Source organism: Anabrus simplex, chromosome 1 (genome assembly GCF_040414725.1).
Source record: "Anabrus simplex isolate iqAnaSimp1 chromosome 1, ASM4041472v1, whole genome shotgun sequence".
NCBI classification, from domain to species: domain Eukaryota; kingdom Metazoa; phylum Arthropoda; class Insecta; order Orthoptera; family Tettigoniidae; genus Anabrus; species Anabrus simplex.
Window position 1 is genome coordinate 810621229 of NC_090265.1, and position 20124 is coordinate 810641352.

Genomic DNA, 20124 nt, shown 5'->3' on the forward strand with positions numbered 1-20124 from the left:
CAACACTCAAAAGAGAGGTAGATTCTGATTGAATAAAACATGGCTGAAAAAATTGACCAATAGGTCAGTTTAACGACCAGTAAGTTTCCTCCAAACAAGATTTATGACTGGAGCATCTTCTTGCAGAAATAAATTCAATGAGATAAAGACAGGAAGTGAACTCTGAAGAAAGTAGCAAAACAGTTTTGTGTGTGGTTCTAGTAAGAAAGAGTTTACAATTTCAAACTGTTTTGTGCTCTCATTTTTATGGTGGGGCTCGCTACAAAACACGAGTGTCAAAGCTTCCCACCGATTCAAGAACTCTATTAATAGAATGAAGAAGCGAGAGCCAACGGGTACTAACATATTTCAAAATTTTGTGACCCTCTGTGCCACAAACAGCCTGATATACTTTCAATGTGTTTTGCCTCTTAGAACTCTTATCAAGATAGTACCGTATTTACGCGAATAATCCCCACATGTTTTTAAAAAATAATCGAGGCACAGAATTGGGGTGCGGGTTTTATTAGCGTCAAGGTTGGCAATAAGCTCCAGGCTCACCTAGTTTTTCAATGTTTGAGTGTACAGTTATGCTTTGTGTAACCGCACATGGAAGAAAACTCCCCGTATGTCACATTTAAACGGAAAACAATTCACTTCTAATTCTAAACTTCCTTTTCATTAAAAAATAGTATTTTACAGAGTAATTCAAAATTTCTACACGTCACAATAGAATGCGTCTTCCGGAACATGCAGGGGTAGTTTCCTGCATTTTCACTCACTTCCAGGTGTCTATAGTGGGTTTCATAGTTGAAGTTCGAGTGAAATCTTAATCCTTTTGTATTCAGCATTTTAAGGAACACTACAATATCAAGTAGCAGGCAGTGTACGGAGAAGCAGAATCTGTGAAAACTGGTGATGCCGACCGTTGGAGAAAAAGCGTTGCTCATAATTATAATCAATTCGTATGCACCGAACACTAATGTCAATGCCGATGAAACTCCATTTTTCTTTTTTTTTAATGCTGAGCCAAAATGGACTTGTGGTACTGTACTGTGTTGCAATGCAGACGGAAGCGAAATCCTTCCTCCCCTCGTCATAAGAAAGTTCTTATTACATGTGATAAATATTCTTTATATGTATTGATAATACTTGATTGGAACAATAAGTTAATTTATTGAATTCACCACCTAATCAATACAATAAGTCTTGTCTTAGTTGATTTACTTTGGCATGTTAACTAAAATGGTACATGTTTTGCCTTGAATTTAGGCATCATCAGCCATTATCTTAACCTTAAAATAGAATCAGGCACCTGATTTACATATACATGAAATAAAACAAATTTTATAGAAAACCTTGGAGAGACTTGAACTAAAATTAGCGGAGTAAGAAAGAAACCGACAGTCGACAATAACGTTCAGTTAATAACATAACAAATTACCCTCACCATCATCTAATGATTCAACTGTCACACTTCTGTTTCGACTAGAATGTCAATCAACTCACATTCTTATCATTGCAGCATTGCATCAATTTGAGATGGTCCCTAAAGGTCCTATTTAAACATCGTTCTTAAACTTCAACTTCGTATTTTTTGATCAAACTGAACCATATCACCACATGCCATCGACTTTCGACTTATCTCTTGTCAACAAATAATTGCTGGTCACTTGACCGTATTTCATTATTATTTTATTCTACATTCCCGCTGGTCGGCCAACATAATTTTTTAGTAATCCTATATCTCGTTCATAACAGACTGTTGCTTTGTTCATTTTAATTATAATAGAAGCCTTCTAATGTCAATATCACTACTTTTTTCACCAACTGTATATTTCCCCCCTCTTTGTAATATCTTTAAAACCAACTTCATTACAAGTCTCTTACCATATGTTAATTTTAGTTCAAGTCTCTCCAAGGTTTTTTATAAAATTTGTTTTATTTCATGTATATGTAAATCAGGTGCCTGATTCTATTTTAAGGTTGAGTGAGATAATGGCTGACGATGCCTAAATTCAAGGCGAAACATGTACCATTTTAGTTAACATGCCAAAGTAAATCAACTAAGACAAGACTTATTGTATTGATTAGGTGGTGAATTCAATAAATTAACTTATCGTTCCAAATAAGAAAGTTCGATAAGCCACGTCGTTTTAAGGGTATCGGATACTTTCGGTGCAAGTGCAGGGCATCTAAAATTCATAAAACACAGTAATCAAATGAATATAGCACTTGCACAGGGGAGTTAGCATAAATGAATACTGTATACGCACCTTGTTGGATACATGTTGGAAATAGTTTTTTCATGGCATTTGGAAGTTTTAAACTGTGAATCAAGGTTAATTGCATGCAGTACTGGGTATTTGAATATTTTGTGATGCAGCAAGGGTTGGCATTTCTGAATCCGAAATCACATACTTCAAAAGCAGTTTTCTGCTTTCCTAAGACTTCGAATTAACGAGGTTTTATTGTATACCAAAAAAAAAAACCCATCCGAATTCACCGGCATGTCTGTTTCAAGTGTTCACACTGCACGAAAAGAATTATTCACCACTGGTCGTGTTACTATCCGAGTAATGAGACCGCGTGCGAGAAGTGCTCTAGATGTCATGTGTAACGAATTTGTAAGTTGTTTAGGAGAGGATTCCAGTGATGCACGAGACAAAGAATCTTCCGATCTACAGGTAATTGAGCCTGTTGCAAGTTCTGATTAATTAAATATCTGTCATGAAAGTAAACCTACTAGCTAATTTTCATTGCAAATATATTTCACAGCAGTGATAATGTATTTTTATAATCTCAGGCAAAGCAGCTATATCCATAAATTTACATGTTCATATTTGCGTGAAGACCACGTGGACCTCGCGGAGTGATATTAAATGTCTGTTTATGCCTATGTTATGCTTTCAATGGAACAAACTGTAGTTCATTTAATTTTTTTTTTTCTTTCAAAATGAGCCTTCCTAAAAATTAGGGTGCAGGGATTATTCGGCAGCAGGGATTATTCTCGTAAATACGGTAATATAACTGAACCAAAAAGTTCTCTACATTGACTGGTAAATGGGATGCTGCTTTTTGTGCACAGATGTATATGAGATGACACGAACAACCTGGGTCATAAACAGAAGACTGCCCATCCTTCACAAATTTGGCAATACCTTTATATGCCCCTATCACTTAATATGCATTGTCAGATGAAAAAGAAATGCAATTTTCCCATGGAATGGCTAAAGATGATAATTCACTAATAGCAACAGAAAATTCCCTCGCCTGTGTTGTCGGTACTCTCTAACAATGACAATAGAAGAGTTGATATTTGGCCCCTCTGAACATTAAAGAAAGAGACAAGTATAGGATAAAGTTTAACTGCATTTGAATCCGTACTACCGTCAGTAGCCAAAGAAAAGGCGTTATTTGCAAAAGTTCACTTATTACCTTTCTTGCCACAGGTGCCGTGTATTGAACTAAAGCAGATGTTTTAGTTCTTGGACAACCATGTTTCTGAGATATTTTAGTCAGGGAATATCTATCTTAATAAATTTCCAGCATGGTCTGAAACTGATAGCGGAATATTATGCTCCAAAAGAAATTATGCCATTTGTCATCACAGTTTCATTACTTTTCACGAAAAACAATGAAACAGACTGCTTTCGTAATTTTGATTCACCGTATGTGTGATGTTTCTTGGATTCTATGCGTCTTCTACAATCATATCGTCCACCGTGAGCCACAGAGAAATCACACAAACACACACTGCAGAACACATGGTTTTCACTAGATGTGAAGCAAGTAGGCATGGCCGTTCGTTTGTGTAATCGTCTCGATATTTCTGTAACATGATGTCTTCTTAGAAGAAGATGCAATTTGACATTTAATCCGCTTCATTTTACAAAACCAATCGCTTCTTTTTGAATCAACAACTAGGGTAATTAGAATTCAACATGTTAAATATACCACTCACGTCTACAGACACAACAAAGTGATAGCCGAACGAGCGCACTGGAGAACAGCAGAGCAAGGAGTAGAGCCTACTCCACGGCCGACTTGATGCATCATTCTAGCTAAGAGAGCAGAGTATATCTATGTAGCTGGCCATGATTTAACAACGCTCATGGGAAACAAAAGGAAGTGATGACCAAATAACCGCCTAATATGTTTACTTTGCCAACTTACAAACACTGAAACGAAGAGGATTGACCAGTAATTCTCTAAGTGACTGAACATTTTTTACTTCTTTTTTTATAGAAATTAATTTTTAACGTGATAATGTTGCCTTTCTGTAATAATTTCCCCTTTGACTGTAATGCTGTAATCGCGAAGTGAAATCCGTAATCATTACGGACAATCCGTAGGACAGTAATTAAGAAAACAAAAGAATTACAGATTGCCTAATGCTAAAAGAACCTGTCAAGTGTATTTTGAAAATAAAAAACTACTTAAATTAAACATTGTAGGCCCTATTTTTATAGTGATGAAAACCAAAAGACAAATTTCGTTACATTTAAAAAAAACTGTCAAGTGTCAGTTTCCGAGCAGCGATGACACACCACTATCTAAACAGCAGGATATTAATTGGGGTCACCTTGGGCTGTTGTTCAACATAACAGTTAGCTGGTTCTCAGGTGCAGTGCAGTATCTGTTGCATCCTAGTCACTTTCACACTGTGTTGGTGCACTTGTCACTTCTATGCAAATGGCATCTGTAATCACCAACTTTTCATCACCTTTTAATCACTCCACGATGGTCCATCTCATGAGTGCTTTCACAACCTGGAAGTCTTTAGGAAAGCCGAGCTAACTAGCTCAGGCAATAAGAGTGCTCGCCTTCTGAGGTCAAGTCAACGGGTTCAATCCCGGCTCAGCCCAGTGGCATTTGACGGTGCTCAAACAAGTCAGCTTCATATCAGTAGGTTTACTGGCATGTTAAAGAACTCCTAACAGGACAAAATTCTGGCACCTCAGAGTCCAAAACCCATAATAACAGATAGTGAAATATAAAACCAACAACATTATCATTAATGTTTAAGGTTAGAAAATAGCTGGTTGTCTTCATTGCTGTTCTCCTCTTCACGCTCTTTATTCAAAATCTTGTGCCTCTGACTACTTCACTCCACAACTCAGCCATCCAGTACCCAACATCCTTTACTCTTGAATTTTTTGAAGCTCCAACAAAGCGACCCTCGCCTTCTGTTGCATGTAGAAGAGATTGTAGCAACTGGTGCCAATACTTTTTCTAGAGGCATTCCAGAGCTCCAACAATCCATAGGCAGAATTAGCAACATCAGGCAGCAAAAAATAAGGTACAGATACCATTACTCCGCAGTTCATCTTCATTTGGGTGCAAGCCCACATTGTCCAGTGTAAAAAATTCCTTTTGCATGACAAACCTTTCTCATTCAGAAACAATTCTTGAATATTTCCGGGCCCATCCACACATTTTTATTGATGAGTGTAGGCGACAAGAAGCGATGCCATTAGAACATGTTGAAATTTTCTGAGCTTGGCAGACTTTCCAATGAAAAGTTTAAGCTTATAATTTCCTAATGCGCTGGACACAGCCAGAATTTGAACTATTCTTTGCCTTCTTTCTTTAACCACCAATACTTTTTTTTTTTTTTTGTATGAAGCAAGCGTTTTAGCCAGTAACATTTTAAAGTCGAGCCCAGTTTCATTACAGTTATAAAGCTGGACAGTCGTAAGGTTCTCAATTTTCAAGCGTTCCTGAAATTTCGTACAAAACTGTACAAAGACTCCCAGGGAATCAGCTGAGAGCTTCTCACCACAAACCTGTAGTTGCCATCCACCTTATCTTTCTATCCACTTGTCCAACCAGCATACACTCGCAGTTAAACTAGCATCTCCTTCGTTTAACTAGTTTCTAAACATCAAAGCCTTTTCCTGAAGGATTAGCCCTGAAAGTGGGCTTTCCTTTTGCCTTTGCTGGATAAATAACATGTACAGTGCCTCACTCGTCTTTTTGTACTCGGACTTTTTCAATTACTATTGTTCGAAAGATTTGTCTGGGCATTTGTTAGATGAATATATTTTCAGTATATTTCTGTTCCATCGCCAATCACTGACTGTGATCTCACCGATACTCTATCCCATGGTAAGAGTTTTAATTCTCTCACTTTATAAAGTCTTCTTAATACCACCAACTTCAATTTCAAGATAAAAATTTAGTGCTGTAATGTGATACGATGTAGGTCAGGAGGGGGGGAGCAGCGGAGAGTAGTAGGGGCAGTAGAACTGCTGGACTGCATTAAAGGTCAGTCTCCCATGTTTTGTGATCAGCTTTCACCTCGTATAAGGCACTTGCACACTGAAAACTGACAATTTATTACTTTTGTTATTAAAACCTTTTCAGCTCAGATTTATGTGAATAATGAACGATCGGGACTCATAATATCAAGACTCTACTGTAGTAGCAAAACAATCTTACAATTATCAGTAACTGGAGCATGAGAAGATTATGTCGGCTTCTGTTCTTGAGATATTCTAACTTCATTGAAATTTCATCAACTAACCAACTGCATACCTGCCAACTTTTGAAAAGAGCTATCGGTAAAACTCGTGCGCGACAAAAAATCGAACGATTCTCGAAATACCCCAGCTTGACAAAAATAATAATACTTCTGGGCTACAAAATACAATAATTCATGCTTTAAAAAGGATACTTCAATGAAATCATATCTACTTACATCATAGGCCAATGATTTGTACATGAACATAACAATCAAGAAGAAATCCATGTTAAACAGCAGCAAGCGAGGGGTGAATATTAGTTTGGAGCACACATAACAGGTGTGCGATAACTGAAAAAGGCTTTAAACAATAAAACTTGTTTAACGTAACACAGGCAAGAAATAATATAATACACATTGCAAATCACACGCTAGTTCGACTTTAAAGTCATAGTTGTGGCCGTTTTAACTTCCCATGCTTCCTGCAAAAAAAGGCTTGAGAAACTGTTTAGTCATAACAGGGACCAGAACTCCCGGTCTTCAAAATATAAATGGACTCCAGAGATTCATTTGACATGGATGATCTGAACTACGTTCTATTTTTCTTCACAAGGCTAAAAACACGTTCACATTCTGCATTGCTATGGGGTATGGTGAGAATAGAAAATCGGTTATACTTAAGAAGTCCATCGGCTCCACAAATTCTTGACATTTGTGCCCAACTGGAGTCACTTGCAGCATCTTGATTTGCAATCAAAGTGTCATCTACCTGAAGAGCTGTGAACTGCTTCTGAAGCTCATTCACCACCTCATCTGTAGTTTTATTCTCTTCCTTGCATAACACGATAGGAAACTTTTCCAAGAAAGCGAATGGAAGAAAACTGTGCATCTTCAATTTTGTCTAACCTAGCAACTTGAGCATGCTTTAAAACATCATCCTTGAGTGGAAACCTGTTCATGATGTAGTCACAGGCAGTACAAAAGTAGTTTCTCACTGATGAAAATAAAAGGGATTCATCAGTATCCTGGAGATCATTCAGTATGTTCAAAGTCTGAATGCCAATAACTAACTCATCATCACTTCTTTGATTATGAAACAAGTACTGTTTCTTGTTGGATTTATTCATGATAATCTACAATAGGAATAAAACTTCATTAAAACATGTCAAAGCACACAAAGTCTTAAACCATTAAATAATCATGAAGCCAACTTCGTGAACAAAGAATATCTACATGGTAAAAAGCATACACACATGTGGAATGAATGTAATTCTTCTTTATAATTTAATGGGCTCTGCTAATAGCAGTATACCCAGTCATTGTAATTAATGTAATTAGTCCAAACAATACAGGAAACTGAAGCACAAAGTCATAACACAAAAACTCGAATACTTCATCAAAATGTCATAACCTTAAATGGCCAAAATATTCAAGGAACACCAACTTCATGAACAATGAACAACACTCATGTGGTAAAAGAATATAGGTTAAATCACAACAAGCGAACGGAGCAGAACAAAGAATTTGCGGAGCAAAGCCTTTCGACACCTAAGATTCATTACAAGTGATGAAATTCATTTTTCGTCTGTATTGAAAGTGTCATAAAATGTATATAGGAAAATATTTAATATTTATTTCCACCTATTCAATACAATACAAGATGTTGGCATTTAAGTTAAAACACTTTATTAAATGGGAGACCTGTTTCACCTCTTACTGTGAGGCATCTTCAGTCACTATCAAAACCTTATTATTTTTGTCAGGCAACAGGTTGAAATTATCCTAAAATGTGTTTGATAATGATTGTAGGTGAGATAAAAAAATTTACAGTTATTGTAAAAATGTTCATGAATAACTAAAGATCTAATATATAATGATAAACTCATGTGTAATTCACTTGATGAATAGGACGTCATTTGATGGTACAGTAGCAAGAAGATGGCTTGAAGCCTTAGTCAATACCAGATATCCAACACATAGTGGAAAGCATATAAAAAAACATTACAGTGAAGATATACAATACATTCAAATGATCTTTAAAAAAACTAGTAGATTCTTAGGTAGTACACTTAAAGATGGAGGTGTCATATAATTGCAAGTGACAGTTGATGGCTTAAAACCGTAGTCAATGTTTGAAGTATAAGTAAAATAACATGCTAACATATAATGAATAAATATGAAATAAATTACATATTTATTCATTATTTTTTTATATGCTTTCCACTCTGTGTTGGATATCTGGTATTGACTAAGGCTTCAAGCCATCTTCTTGCTACTGTACCATCAAATGACGTCCAATTCATCAAGTGAATTACACATGAGTTTATCATTATATTAGATCTTTAGTTATTCATGAACATTTTTACAATAACTGTAAAAATTTTTATCTCGCCTACAATCATTATCAAACACATTTTAGGATAATTTCATCCTGTTGCCTGACAAACATAATAAGGTTTTCATAGTGACTGAAGATGCCTCACAGTAAGAGGCGAAACATGTCTCACATTTAAAAAAATGTTTTAACTTAAATGCCAACATCTTGTATTGTATTGAATAGGTGGAAATAAATATTAAATACTTTCCTATACACATTTTATGACACAATACGGACAAAAAATGAATTTCATCACTTGTAATAATAAAGCCAACCAGGCTAATATAAACAAGTATCAAAACCTTAAAATTAAAATTAGTAAGATCTCAAAAGATATTCAATTACTGAAAGAATGTGTAAGATCCAATCTAGTGCTGAAGTTTTTGAAATCAACTCAAAGGAAAAACATTCCGAAACATAAATCTAGACATTCAAAACAAAATCAACAACATTTGGCTCAAAAATGAAATAAAAGTAATGTATACAAAGAAATTTTTTTTTAAATACACAACATGATCGTGAACATTTGGTTATCGCGCAATCGTTATCTCCTCTAGAATGGAATTCTTATCAACAACACATTGCATATAAAATACAGATTACACTGAACAAAAAAAAACAAGAAACCCTAAACCGTAAATTAACACATTTAAAAGAAGAAAAAGCAAAATCGCTAAACCAGAACAGTAGTATAAAAATATCCCCCTCCCCTTGGAACAATGTTCCAACTACAATCAATCTGACATCACCTTCTCAGGTAAAGAAACACAATTGTTCAACCAAGGCCTAAAACATAATTGGCCCAACCCACATAAGGCAGAAGATATAATCACCACAATAGCCGAAGCTGAAGCAAACATAAACAAATTCCAACAGACAAACAGAACGATGTAAAATACGAAATTAAAAAGAAATTACCTGCCTTGTAAAAGAAATTTCTAACAAAAATAACTCTACCTCACAAAAACAGATCCCAGAATTAAGAAAAAAAGTGGACACTAATAACATCATAGTAACTAAAGCCGACAAAGGCAATACTATAGTCTTAATGAAAAAACAGGATTACATCCGTGAAACAGAGGAGTTCTTCTCTAATGAAACTTACACAACAATCCCAAAAGATCCCACTAGAAAAACTCAACGTAATCTAAAAACACTTTTAAAAAATTCTTCATTTTTATTTAATGAACATGAATACCAAAGTCGCATTAACATGAACCCCAAACTACCCACCATCAGCTCATTACCAAAGGTACATAAAAAGGACGTTCCCATTCGACCGATCATAAACAGCCAAAATAGCCCGACACATAAAACTTCACAATTCCTCCAAAGTTTCTCAAAAAACATTTCAAATTCCATAACAAACACCCCAAAAATTCAATAGAACTATGTGAAACCCTTAAAAAATTCAACCTAAAACCTAATCACATAATGTGCTCTTTCGACGTCACTAACATGTATTCAAACATTCCCGCTAAAAAAAACTACAGAAATAATAAAAAACAATCTTTCCAAACACAGCAGTTTAAGCAAAATAGAAATAGAAGAACTCTTAAAAGTACTAAACTTTGTTTTACAAAACAACTATTTCACTTTCAACAATAAAATACACAAACAGGAAGGCCTGGCCATGGGAGACCCTTTATCCGGAATCCTTGCTGAAATTTATATGGATAACCTCGAAAACAGCAAAATAATAAAAAAACATCAATGGATTAAATCTCTGGCTACGCTATGTTGATGACACGCTAGTAATAATTGACCAAAATCTCAACAAAAGTGAAAACATATGAATTTAAATAATCTAGATAACAGTATGAAATTCACTAAAGAGGACGAGAACCAAAACTCAATTAATTTTCTTGATATCACAATAACAAGAACTTCCAATAAGTTTGATTTTCAAATTTACAGAAAACCATCATTCACACCTATAACCATTAAAGTTCCCTACATCCACAATCACACAAACAGTCCTCATTTTACAGTATGGTGTACAGAGCTCTAAAAATTCCCCTTTCGACCACCAATTTTTAAAAAGAAATAAATACAATAAAAGAAATAGCCACTTTTAATGGATACAACCCCTCCATCATAGACAAACTAATTAATAAGGTTAAATTGAAACTATCCACAAACCTCTCCCCAATAAAAAATGAAAAATCAAAGTATGCAACCTTTACATACACCAACCCAATCATACACCAAATAACCAATACCTTAAAAAATCAAGAGATCAAAATAGCTTTCAAAACTCAAAATTCAAACCAAAAAATGTTCAACCATAATACAATAAATTCTGAAAATAGTAAATACTCAGGTTCCGGTATCTATAGATTAAAATGTAATGAGTGCCTCAGCTCATACATCAGACAAACAGGTAGAAGCTTCATAACTAGGTACACCGAGCATTCAATGCTCAGAAACACAATAAACACTCAGCAATGAGCAATCACATGAAAGAAACCGGGCACAACTTTACCGCAATTGAACAGGACCTTCAAATTTTAAAAAGACTAAAAAAAGGAAGACTCGTGACCGAATTCGAAAATTTACACACATTTTTGGATCAAAAATTCAATACTAATAAGAATTTAAATGATCCAATAAACAATAGAAGCCCTTTATATGATCAAATAGTAACATTATTCAATAAAGTAAACTTTCAGGACAAACATTTTTTTAATATTTTCAAAACGGTATCAATAAACAATCCTTCCACGTCAACAAATACATCACACCCCTCTTCCCCTCCCAACCGACGTAATTCCCTCCACGTGCCAATCTTAAGCCATTAAATGCTCCACGCCCCCCGCTTCCCCCACTACACACAACTCCCTCCCGTTCGCCAATCACAAGCCTACAACCCCGCCCCCTTCAACCCATCCCCCTCCGCCCAGACGGCATACATACAACACAAGGAGTAAAAACTTTACTGATCACTAGTATCCTGATAACGCTTCACACAACAAGTCAAAACGGGCCAACAACACCATAGGTAAGCACCAACATCAACTCTCCAACAACACTGACAAAACATCCCCAAGTTTTTTATTTTCATTCTCATCAAAATTAACTACAGTTTTTTCTTCATTTCAGAACCAACCAATCACAACAATAATTCAACAGCCCCATCAAACTTCCACAATATCTTCAATAATATAAATTTTCCACTATCAATGTTTTGAAAAAAAAATGTTGTCATCAGATGAAGAAAACAACAGCCATTCACCCTTCGCGTCAAAATCATACTAACGTAAAGAATAACAGCTCATCATCATCATCTCTACAAACTTACTTGGATGTCTTAAAATAAATTTAAGCTAACTACAAACTTCGTGTCTACACAATCTCGCCGATCAAATCTATATACAACCTATGAACTGTTGACCATTAAACCTCACGGGCAAATATATGCTAACGTTAAATAATATTGGCCCAGCAAAATTGGAATGTTTTTCCTTTACATTATTCAACAATGTAATTTATTTCATATTTATTCATTATATATTAGCATGTTATTTTACTTATACTTCAAACATTGACTACGGCTTTAAGCCATCAATTGTCACTCATAATTATATGACACCTCCATCTTTTAAGTGAACTACCTAAGAATCTACTAGTTTTTTTAAAGATCATTTGAATGTATTGTATATCTTCACTGTAATGTTTTTTTTTTTTATATGCTTTCCACTATGTGTTGGATATCTGGTATTGACTAAGGCTTCAAGCCATCTTCTTGCTACTGTACCATCAAATGACGCCCTATTCATCAAGTGAATTACACATGAGTTTATCATTATATTAGATCTTTAGTTATTCATGAACATTTTTACAATAACTGTAATTTTTTCTCACCTACAATCATTATCAAACACATTTTTGGATAATTTCAACCTGTTGCCTGACAAAAATAATGTTTTGATAGTGACTGAAGATGCCTCACAGTAAGAGGCGAAACATGTCTCGCATTTTAAAAAATGTTTTAACTTAAATGCCAACATCTTGTATTGTATTGTATTGTATTGTATTGTATTGTATTGAATAGGTGGAAATAAATATTAAATATTTTTCTATATATATTTTACCCAAGATTCACACGGAAGAACTGTTATCCCGGCTTTAAATCAAATTCCAATAACGACACAAACATCGCACGGTTCAAAATACCAATCATATCAAACAATGAGTCATTTAATTTAATTTAATTTAATTTTGCACAATGTGCATAAGTAGAGGACATACTATTAAGCACTTTCACAGAATTTTGTCACAGATATTTCTCTGCACTTATGTCATTTCTACTCCGAGAAATGCAATGAGAAAGAGGAAATATTTCCTGAATTTTACGCTAGATGCTATGATCTACAGAGAATGGATAAAAGCCGATTATGCATTGAAAGAATGTGTTATTAACTATCGTGGACTTGCCTTCGATCCACACAAACAATCAATTGTACGGAAGTGGAGGGATTATCGAATGTTATCGTTTAAAAAAAATTTTGTCCGCGAAGTCGTAACACCGTCCATCCGTAAAATGCTGCAATTTTCGTAAATTTTACGGATAAACCGTAAAAGTTGGCAGGTATGCAACTCCATCTTTCATATTTTTATAATCGTTACATTGCAAAACCCTTCTCCTAAGAAGAATATAATTCAAAAGACCTAAATAGAGGAATTATGTATCCAAAGCACGATTCACAGCAGCTATTTTGGAACAGTTAACAAATGTTATATAATTAACTTATCACGACCAGCATCTGACCTTCACCTCGACTATACAAATTATTTATTGGTTACCGTTCTAATAACAACTTTGCTATTTTTCATTCCCTCTAGTGCATTATGGCTTTACGTCTCACTTTTCTTATGGTTTTCTGAGACGCCGAAGTGGCGGAATTTAGTCCCACAGGAGTTCTTTTACGTACCAGTAAATCTACCGACATGAGGCTCACATATTTGAACACCTTCATATACCACCGGACTGAGCCAGGATTGAACCTGCCAAGTTGGGGTCAGAAGGCCAGTGCCTCGGGTGCATATTTTGCTACCATTAAGGCAGGTCGAATGTCTCTTTCAACCAGAGCACCTTATGGAGATACTTATCTGCATGTTTGAGCCAGAAAATATTTCTAACACAAACTTTAAAAATGAAGCTCAAATGTGAAGACTTAGCAGTTTCCGATAATCAGCGCTTCCCTCTAGACACATGGTAACAAAAAAATTGAGAAGTTTCATGACGCAGAAAGGTCAAAATTATTAGATGAACTGAAATGTGCAGAATTTGTTAGTCTCAGAGAGGACTTTTGGTCTTCCATATCTAACCATAGTTACTTGGGGGGTTACAGCTCACTGGACTCGTGCAAATTGGGAATATTGTAATTGAACATTACAAGTTAAACAAGTTATAGAAAACCACAATGCTGCTAACTACACTGAAGAGTTTGAAGATGTAGTTCATGAATGGGATTTGGAAGACAAAGTAGTTGCTGTTTGTACAGAAAATGCAAGAAATATTGTTCTAGGCGTGCAGCCCGCACTCTCAATAAAGTTTAAATAAAGCTATCAAAGATGCTGCTATCGGAACATCCCTTTCAAAGTGGAGGAAATTAGTGGGACATTTTAAACATAGCCCTTGTCTAGAAAAGCAGCTTCGTAACAGAACTTAATACTTCAGACTGAGTCAGATGTTCGAGACACGAAGCACCAGATGAGTGATACACAGGGTGGGATGACGGCACTAGAAACTATATCTGAGCTCATCAACAGCGACAATAGTAGTAGTTAGGCATAGATATCAAGGATAATTTAATAAAAAACCACCTATTCAATACTTTCCACGTTTAATGTGGTTATTATCTACATGATTTTATGTAGACGTATTTAGGTCAGGTACATGTTTCACCCATTATTTTGGGCATCTTCAGCCTGTAAACAATCTTTAGGTCAAGGTTTGGGACCTTTTTAACCAATATAAACATACCAAAATATACACTATATACAATATATACATTATATAAATAAATATAAACATTAATGAACTCTTAAGTTGGGTAACATAAGTTAATCAGTTAAGTTTTTGTTCCTAATCTATCTAAAATGAAAAATGTCCAAAACTAAAATGGATCTTTATTTTTTGTAAAGAGGGTTACATATCGGGGTTTATGTGACCCCTATATCATATTAAGTTCTTGACGTACCGCGTCTGGTGACAGGATGAGAGTTGTTACTTGTAAATACTAGTAGTGTCGCGGAAGTGAAACCCTGTGCTTCAACAGGAACACCGGTGGATGATATTCTGAACCCAGTTCAAAACCGTGGGCCACGATGATTGGTGCATGCCAGAGGAAAGGGCTGTACAACTCGCTGCCAGGCTGCATGATGAACAACGGAGGTGCTACACAGCGTTCAGCCGGGCAATGATTAAGAAAAAATATTGTGAGGACACTCAAGGGACACTACGGTGACCACCAGCTGGCAGTCACCTACCAAATCCACCTAAAGAAGAGGACGTAGCAGACAAGCGAATCTCTGCAGAGGTAGAACATCTGGCCCAAAAGGCTTGAGGAAGCTTGCCTCCAGAACACATTCAGCGGGAGGCTGTCTACACCATCATCGGGCTTCAGGACACCAAAAATCAGTCGACATTTCATGCTCAGTGGGGAGCATTGCCTTATGAAGAGGTTGGAAGCTGATTAATAATGGATGATTATGTTACAAGTTATACATCCCTGCTCTATTTACTGCACAGCTCTTGTTTTTTACAGAGATAATTATCTCCTCATTTACTAGGAAGTGCATATAAATATGGACATAATGATTTGTTGGATGGCCTTCAGGTATGCAAGGGTGAATAACTGGCTGTAGGAGTGGGTGTGAAGGCTGGAGCATTCCTTCTGCTTGAGACACGTTAGGAAATACTTCCTCCTAATTATCAGAGTTCTGCATTGTGTTCTTGCACATATCTTGAAAACACAAGATTCACAGGTTTTTTTTTCCCCAACCTGCTTTACATTGCACCGACACAGACAGGTCTTATGGCAACGATGGGATCGGAAAGGGCTAGGAGTGGGAAGAATCGGCCACAGCCTTACTTAACGTACAGCCCTAGCATTTGCCTGGTGTGAAAATGAGAATTCACAGGTTTAAATTATTTCCTTACTCTTTCTTAGTCACCAGTAGCTGCTGGTCAGTTTGCTTGGTCATGAAAAATATTTAGCAAATTTAACCATATGTAAGAAACATTTATAAATTTTTTATGTTGTCATTTGCAGACTTGTATCAGTCTGACAATACATGCATAAATTAAAAAGAACATTATAAAATGATCTAAACAGGGCCTAAAACATTCTTGAAATTGAAATAATGACTGACCATCCCAAATGAGCAAAAAATGCTAAAGAATGCGAAATAAAAATGTGTTGTTATTGTTTGTTATAATGCAGAATGAATTTCTATACCATTGAGCAATGTCCTAATGGGAAGGGAAAAAGGTTATTTCAACAACTTCCGCCCCCTAGTTACGACCATGACCTATCTCTGAGTGGCTCTAGTCTGGCAATGTACAGGATATAAAATACTTACTTGACGCATTCTATAGCCAACATAACTTTTAAATCCAAATCCAAGTGTGACGACTGGATAACCAATGCTGCAAATAAAGACAAACTGGCATTGTAACATATCTATAATAGAAAGATTTTATCATTAACACATTCAAATTATAATCATATGCTTATAAGTCAAGAATTTTTCTAACCAATGTGCAGCGAACGGCCTGCAGAGGTCCAAATGAAAAGGAAGATGGCGCAAGTCCCGAAGCCGAACTGCTGCTTCTATGTATACAAACAGGAGCCACAGAATTATAGTAGGCAGGCATATGCCCTTTTCTAGAAAAGAAGAGAGAGAAGCAACCATTAAGAAACAATGTACATAATCCATTAAACCACACTGATACATACCCCAAGAAGAGATGAAATCAAAGAGATAAATATTCCCAAAAAAATGTCCATCAAAATTTAAATTTTTGCTAAACTTATTCCGCAATTGGGATCAAGTTCCATTCTATTACTTCATGAAAGGGGCATGGGACACCTTGACTATTAGACCCATCCGTAATACTTTTACGCGAGGTTTCCCATTTTCACACCAGGCAAATGCTGGGGCTGTACCTTAAGGTCATGGCCGCTTCCTTCCCATTCCTAGGCCTTTCCTATCCCATCTTTACCCTATCTGTGTCAGTGCGACGTAAAGCCAATAGGAAAAAAAAGACGTTTTACGTGACTAATGATATCAAGATTAGAGCCACAGGACTTCTAGTTTTAAGTGAAATCTAAATCACAGGGGCATGACTTAATGACTTTTTTTTAACTCAACGTGCATTGGCAAACATTCCAACGACTGCCCGGGTGAGAAGCCAGAAACTTTGCAACTCAGCTACCACCACTCCTGTGTGTGAAGTTCTATCTGATAAGCTGTGTCAACATGATTTTTCTGATGTATGCATTTGTAATTAACTTTGGCTAGGATTGAGAAAGAAGTGGTGGCAGGAAGTGGCACGAGGTACCACCTCTGCATTTAGCTGGTGCTGAAGAGGGATACTAGAAAACTACCGCTCAAGATTTCTTAGTGCATACTTTATTAACTATACCATCTTCTTCCTGTATTCAATATTCCTGTGCACAAAAAAAAACTAATAAGAAGGTCAATGATATACGTAGTCTACGAGGGACTTCCAATTAATTTTTCACTCCTGAAAGCTGAAAAAGACATCAATTATCTGTGTAACTCTCCATAGTATCTTACTACTGTTTGATCATGTCTCTCTTCTTTAAAGCCCCTCATTGTTTTCTTTTCTACTCTACAGCTCACCGATTTCATTTTTTAAACCTAGACCTCCTAATGGAAGTTTCTCAGACTCACCTCGTTATGTTATTTACCGTTTACTCTTTCCGTTTTTGTGCAGTAACCTCTCCTTCCATGCTCATGAATAACATATTTCTATTCTTATAAAGAGTAATTCTCTTGTTAGAACCCCAAAAGCATTTTGAAGTAGTGGCGCCCACCTGAAAATACATTCTCTTTTCCTATGAACTTGAGATTTTCTTTAAAATAAACTTTGACCCTTTGTCTCCAACTTTGCCACTGGAACTATTTCAAGGCTATTGGGGAGGCAACAATAATCTATGTTTTCATAGTATACTGAAATAACATTTCCAAAAGAGTTTGCCAATAATATTCCAGTATTTTGTTGGTGATTAATGCTGTGGTTACATAGGGGCAAGCAATACCAATTGTAGTACAGCAATGTATGAATCACCCTAGTGAACAAATTACACAGATTCATTCATAACTACCCTAGATATGACAGTTTGTGTATTCACAAGTCGGATCAGGCAAGAGACTGAACACTATAAAGTGTGAGTCAATGTTTTCAAGTGTCAGATAAAAGTTGATCGGTCAGGGTAGAAAAGATTGTTATCGCAACTACATTACTCTAACATTGCATTCTTCTGAGCTACCAATACTACACTTCTATCTTTTTCCTATACCAGACATGACCACAAGTATACTTTGTGTTAGATACAGCACAGAAATGCTACTTATCGAAAATGGCCGAAGGGTGCCACTGCTTGCAGAAAAGAATAATTTTACCACGTTAAAATCCACAATTCGACGTTTTCTTACTCCTTCACTCAGTATATTCCTAGTCTAGCCATAAACACTGTCAAACTTTCAGCTTGGACTGTTGAACCTGTTTTCCACGTTACTAGCAACCCTTGTATGTATGTATGTTTAGTCCTCAGCCCGAAGGCTGGTTGGATCCTCAACAGCTCCGCCATCAGCTGTCATAGATGGCCTAGGCATCACTGAAGAGGCGTACTAGGGAAATGAGGAGTGAGGTAGTTTCCCGTTGCTTTCCTCACCGAGCCAGAAGTTGCTATTACATATCAGTCTGCCAAGCCCACTGAAAGGCATGCACCAACCGACCCTATGAGCAATATTTTCACACCATTCATAGAAGGGACTGGCTGCAGAAGGAATGGCATTACTAGCATCACTCATACCTCAGTCACTTTCATTTTGTCAAAGCCAAGGATAAAGCTGAGACAGATCAATGAAAGTAACAAGATTGCTCTAGCCCATACCAGAAGACATAGTGCACTGTAAACACTAGGTCCCGCCAGCAAAGGCATAGCAACCCTTATGCTGAGGTTAGTCCTGACCAGTGTGTGTTCAACAGTGAAAGAGTGGATCTTCTTTGCTTAAGTATGGAGTGGGGTGAATATGAAAACAGGGTAGCTGTAAATGCCCTGCATAAGGTTGGAGAGTCACCAACCAAGATTTTCCAAACCTTCAAACAGATAAAAAGCAACAAGAGGTTTGTCTATTGGACATCCAGTAATTTAATAAAATAAATAATGTCATTTGCTTTATGTCCCAGTAACTACTTTTACAGTTTTCGGAGATGCCGAGGTACCAGAATTTCCAAGGTACTCAACACTTTTGAAGCATGATTTCCACCTGGTGATCACAGGAATAGGGCAGAGTTTAGCTTTAGTGGGTTCGTCTTCATATTTCTGTTTCAAGAATTGAATGTATGTATGCTTTCCCTTTTGTGTATTAAGGAAGATGTATTTTGCCTGTATTGGTTCAAAGCACTAAGTTCCACTGCCCACCAAATTCAGTTCAACCGAGCTCGATAGCTGCAGTCGCTTAAGTGCGGCCAGTATCCAGTATTCGGGAGATAGTAGGTTCGAACCCCACTGTCAGCAGCCCTGAAAATGGTCTTCCGTGGTTTCCCATTTTCACACCAGGCAAATGCTGGGGCTGTACCTTAATTAAGGCCACAGCCGCTTCCTTCCCAGTCCTAGCCCTTTCCTGTCCCATCGTCGCCATAAGACCTATCTGTGTCGGTGCGATGTAAAGCAACTAGCACAAAAAGAATTCAGTTCATGAACCCAGCACTGCGGTGTACCAACCCTTCTGAAACTAGAACCCTAATTGTGCTTATACACTTGCCCATATAACGTGCTGAATCTGAAACTATAGGAACTACCTTCTGGTACCGAATTTCAAATTTGTGAATTACACTCATAATTGCTTGTGAACATTCTGTAGCATTTGAAGTAACTTTCACTTCCCCTATAAATAACTTCTGAACTGTACTATCGCCACAACTAAGCACTTTCATCAGAACCATAAATACACATTGCCTATCAGTCGTTTCACCACAAAGAATTGAAACTCTCTTATCTTTCACAGCTTCTTTTAATCTTTCCTCCTCCTCTTTGAT

The 20124-nt window shown here is 36.5% G+C and overlaps 1 protein-coding gene across 1 annotated transcript in view; it reads right to left on the reverse strand.

The window, feature by feature from the left end:
* The window catches only part of LOC136857567 (macoilin-1), a 258858-nt gene that overhangs the window by 191775 nt on the left and 46959 nt on the right, over positions 1-20124 (reverse strand). The window contains exons 4-5 of the mRNA XM_067136330.2: positions 16588-16717; positions 16413-16479 (exon numbers count right to left, since the gene is read on the reverse strand). Of these exons, the coding sequence (XP_066992431.2) occupies positions 16413-16479; positions 16588-16717 (197 nt within the window). The remainder of the gene's footprint in view (positions 1-16412; positions 16480-16587; positions 16718-20124) is intronic.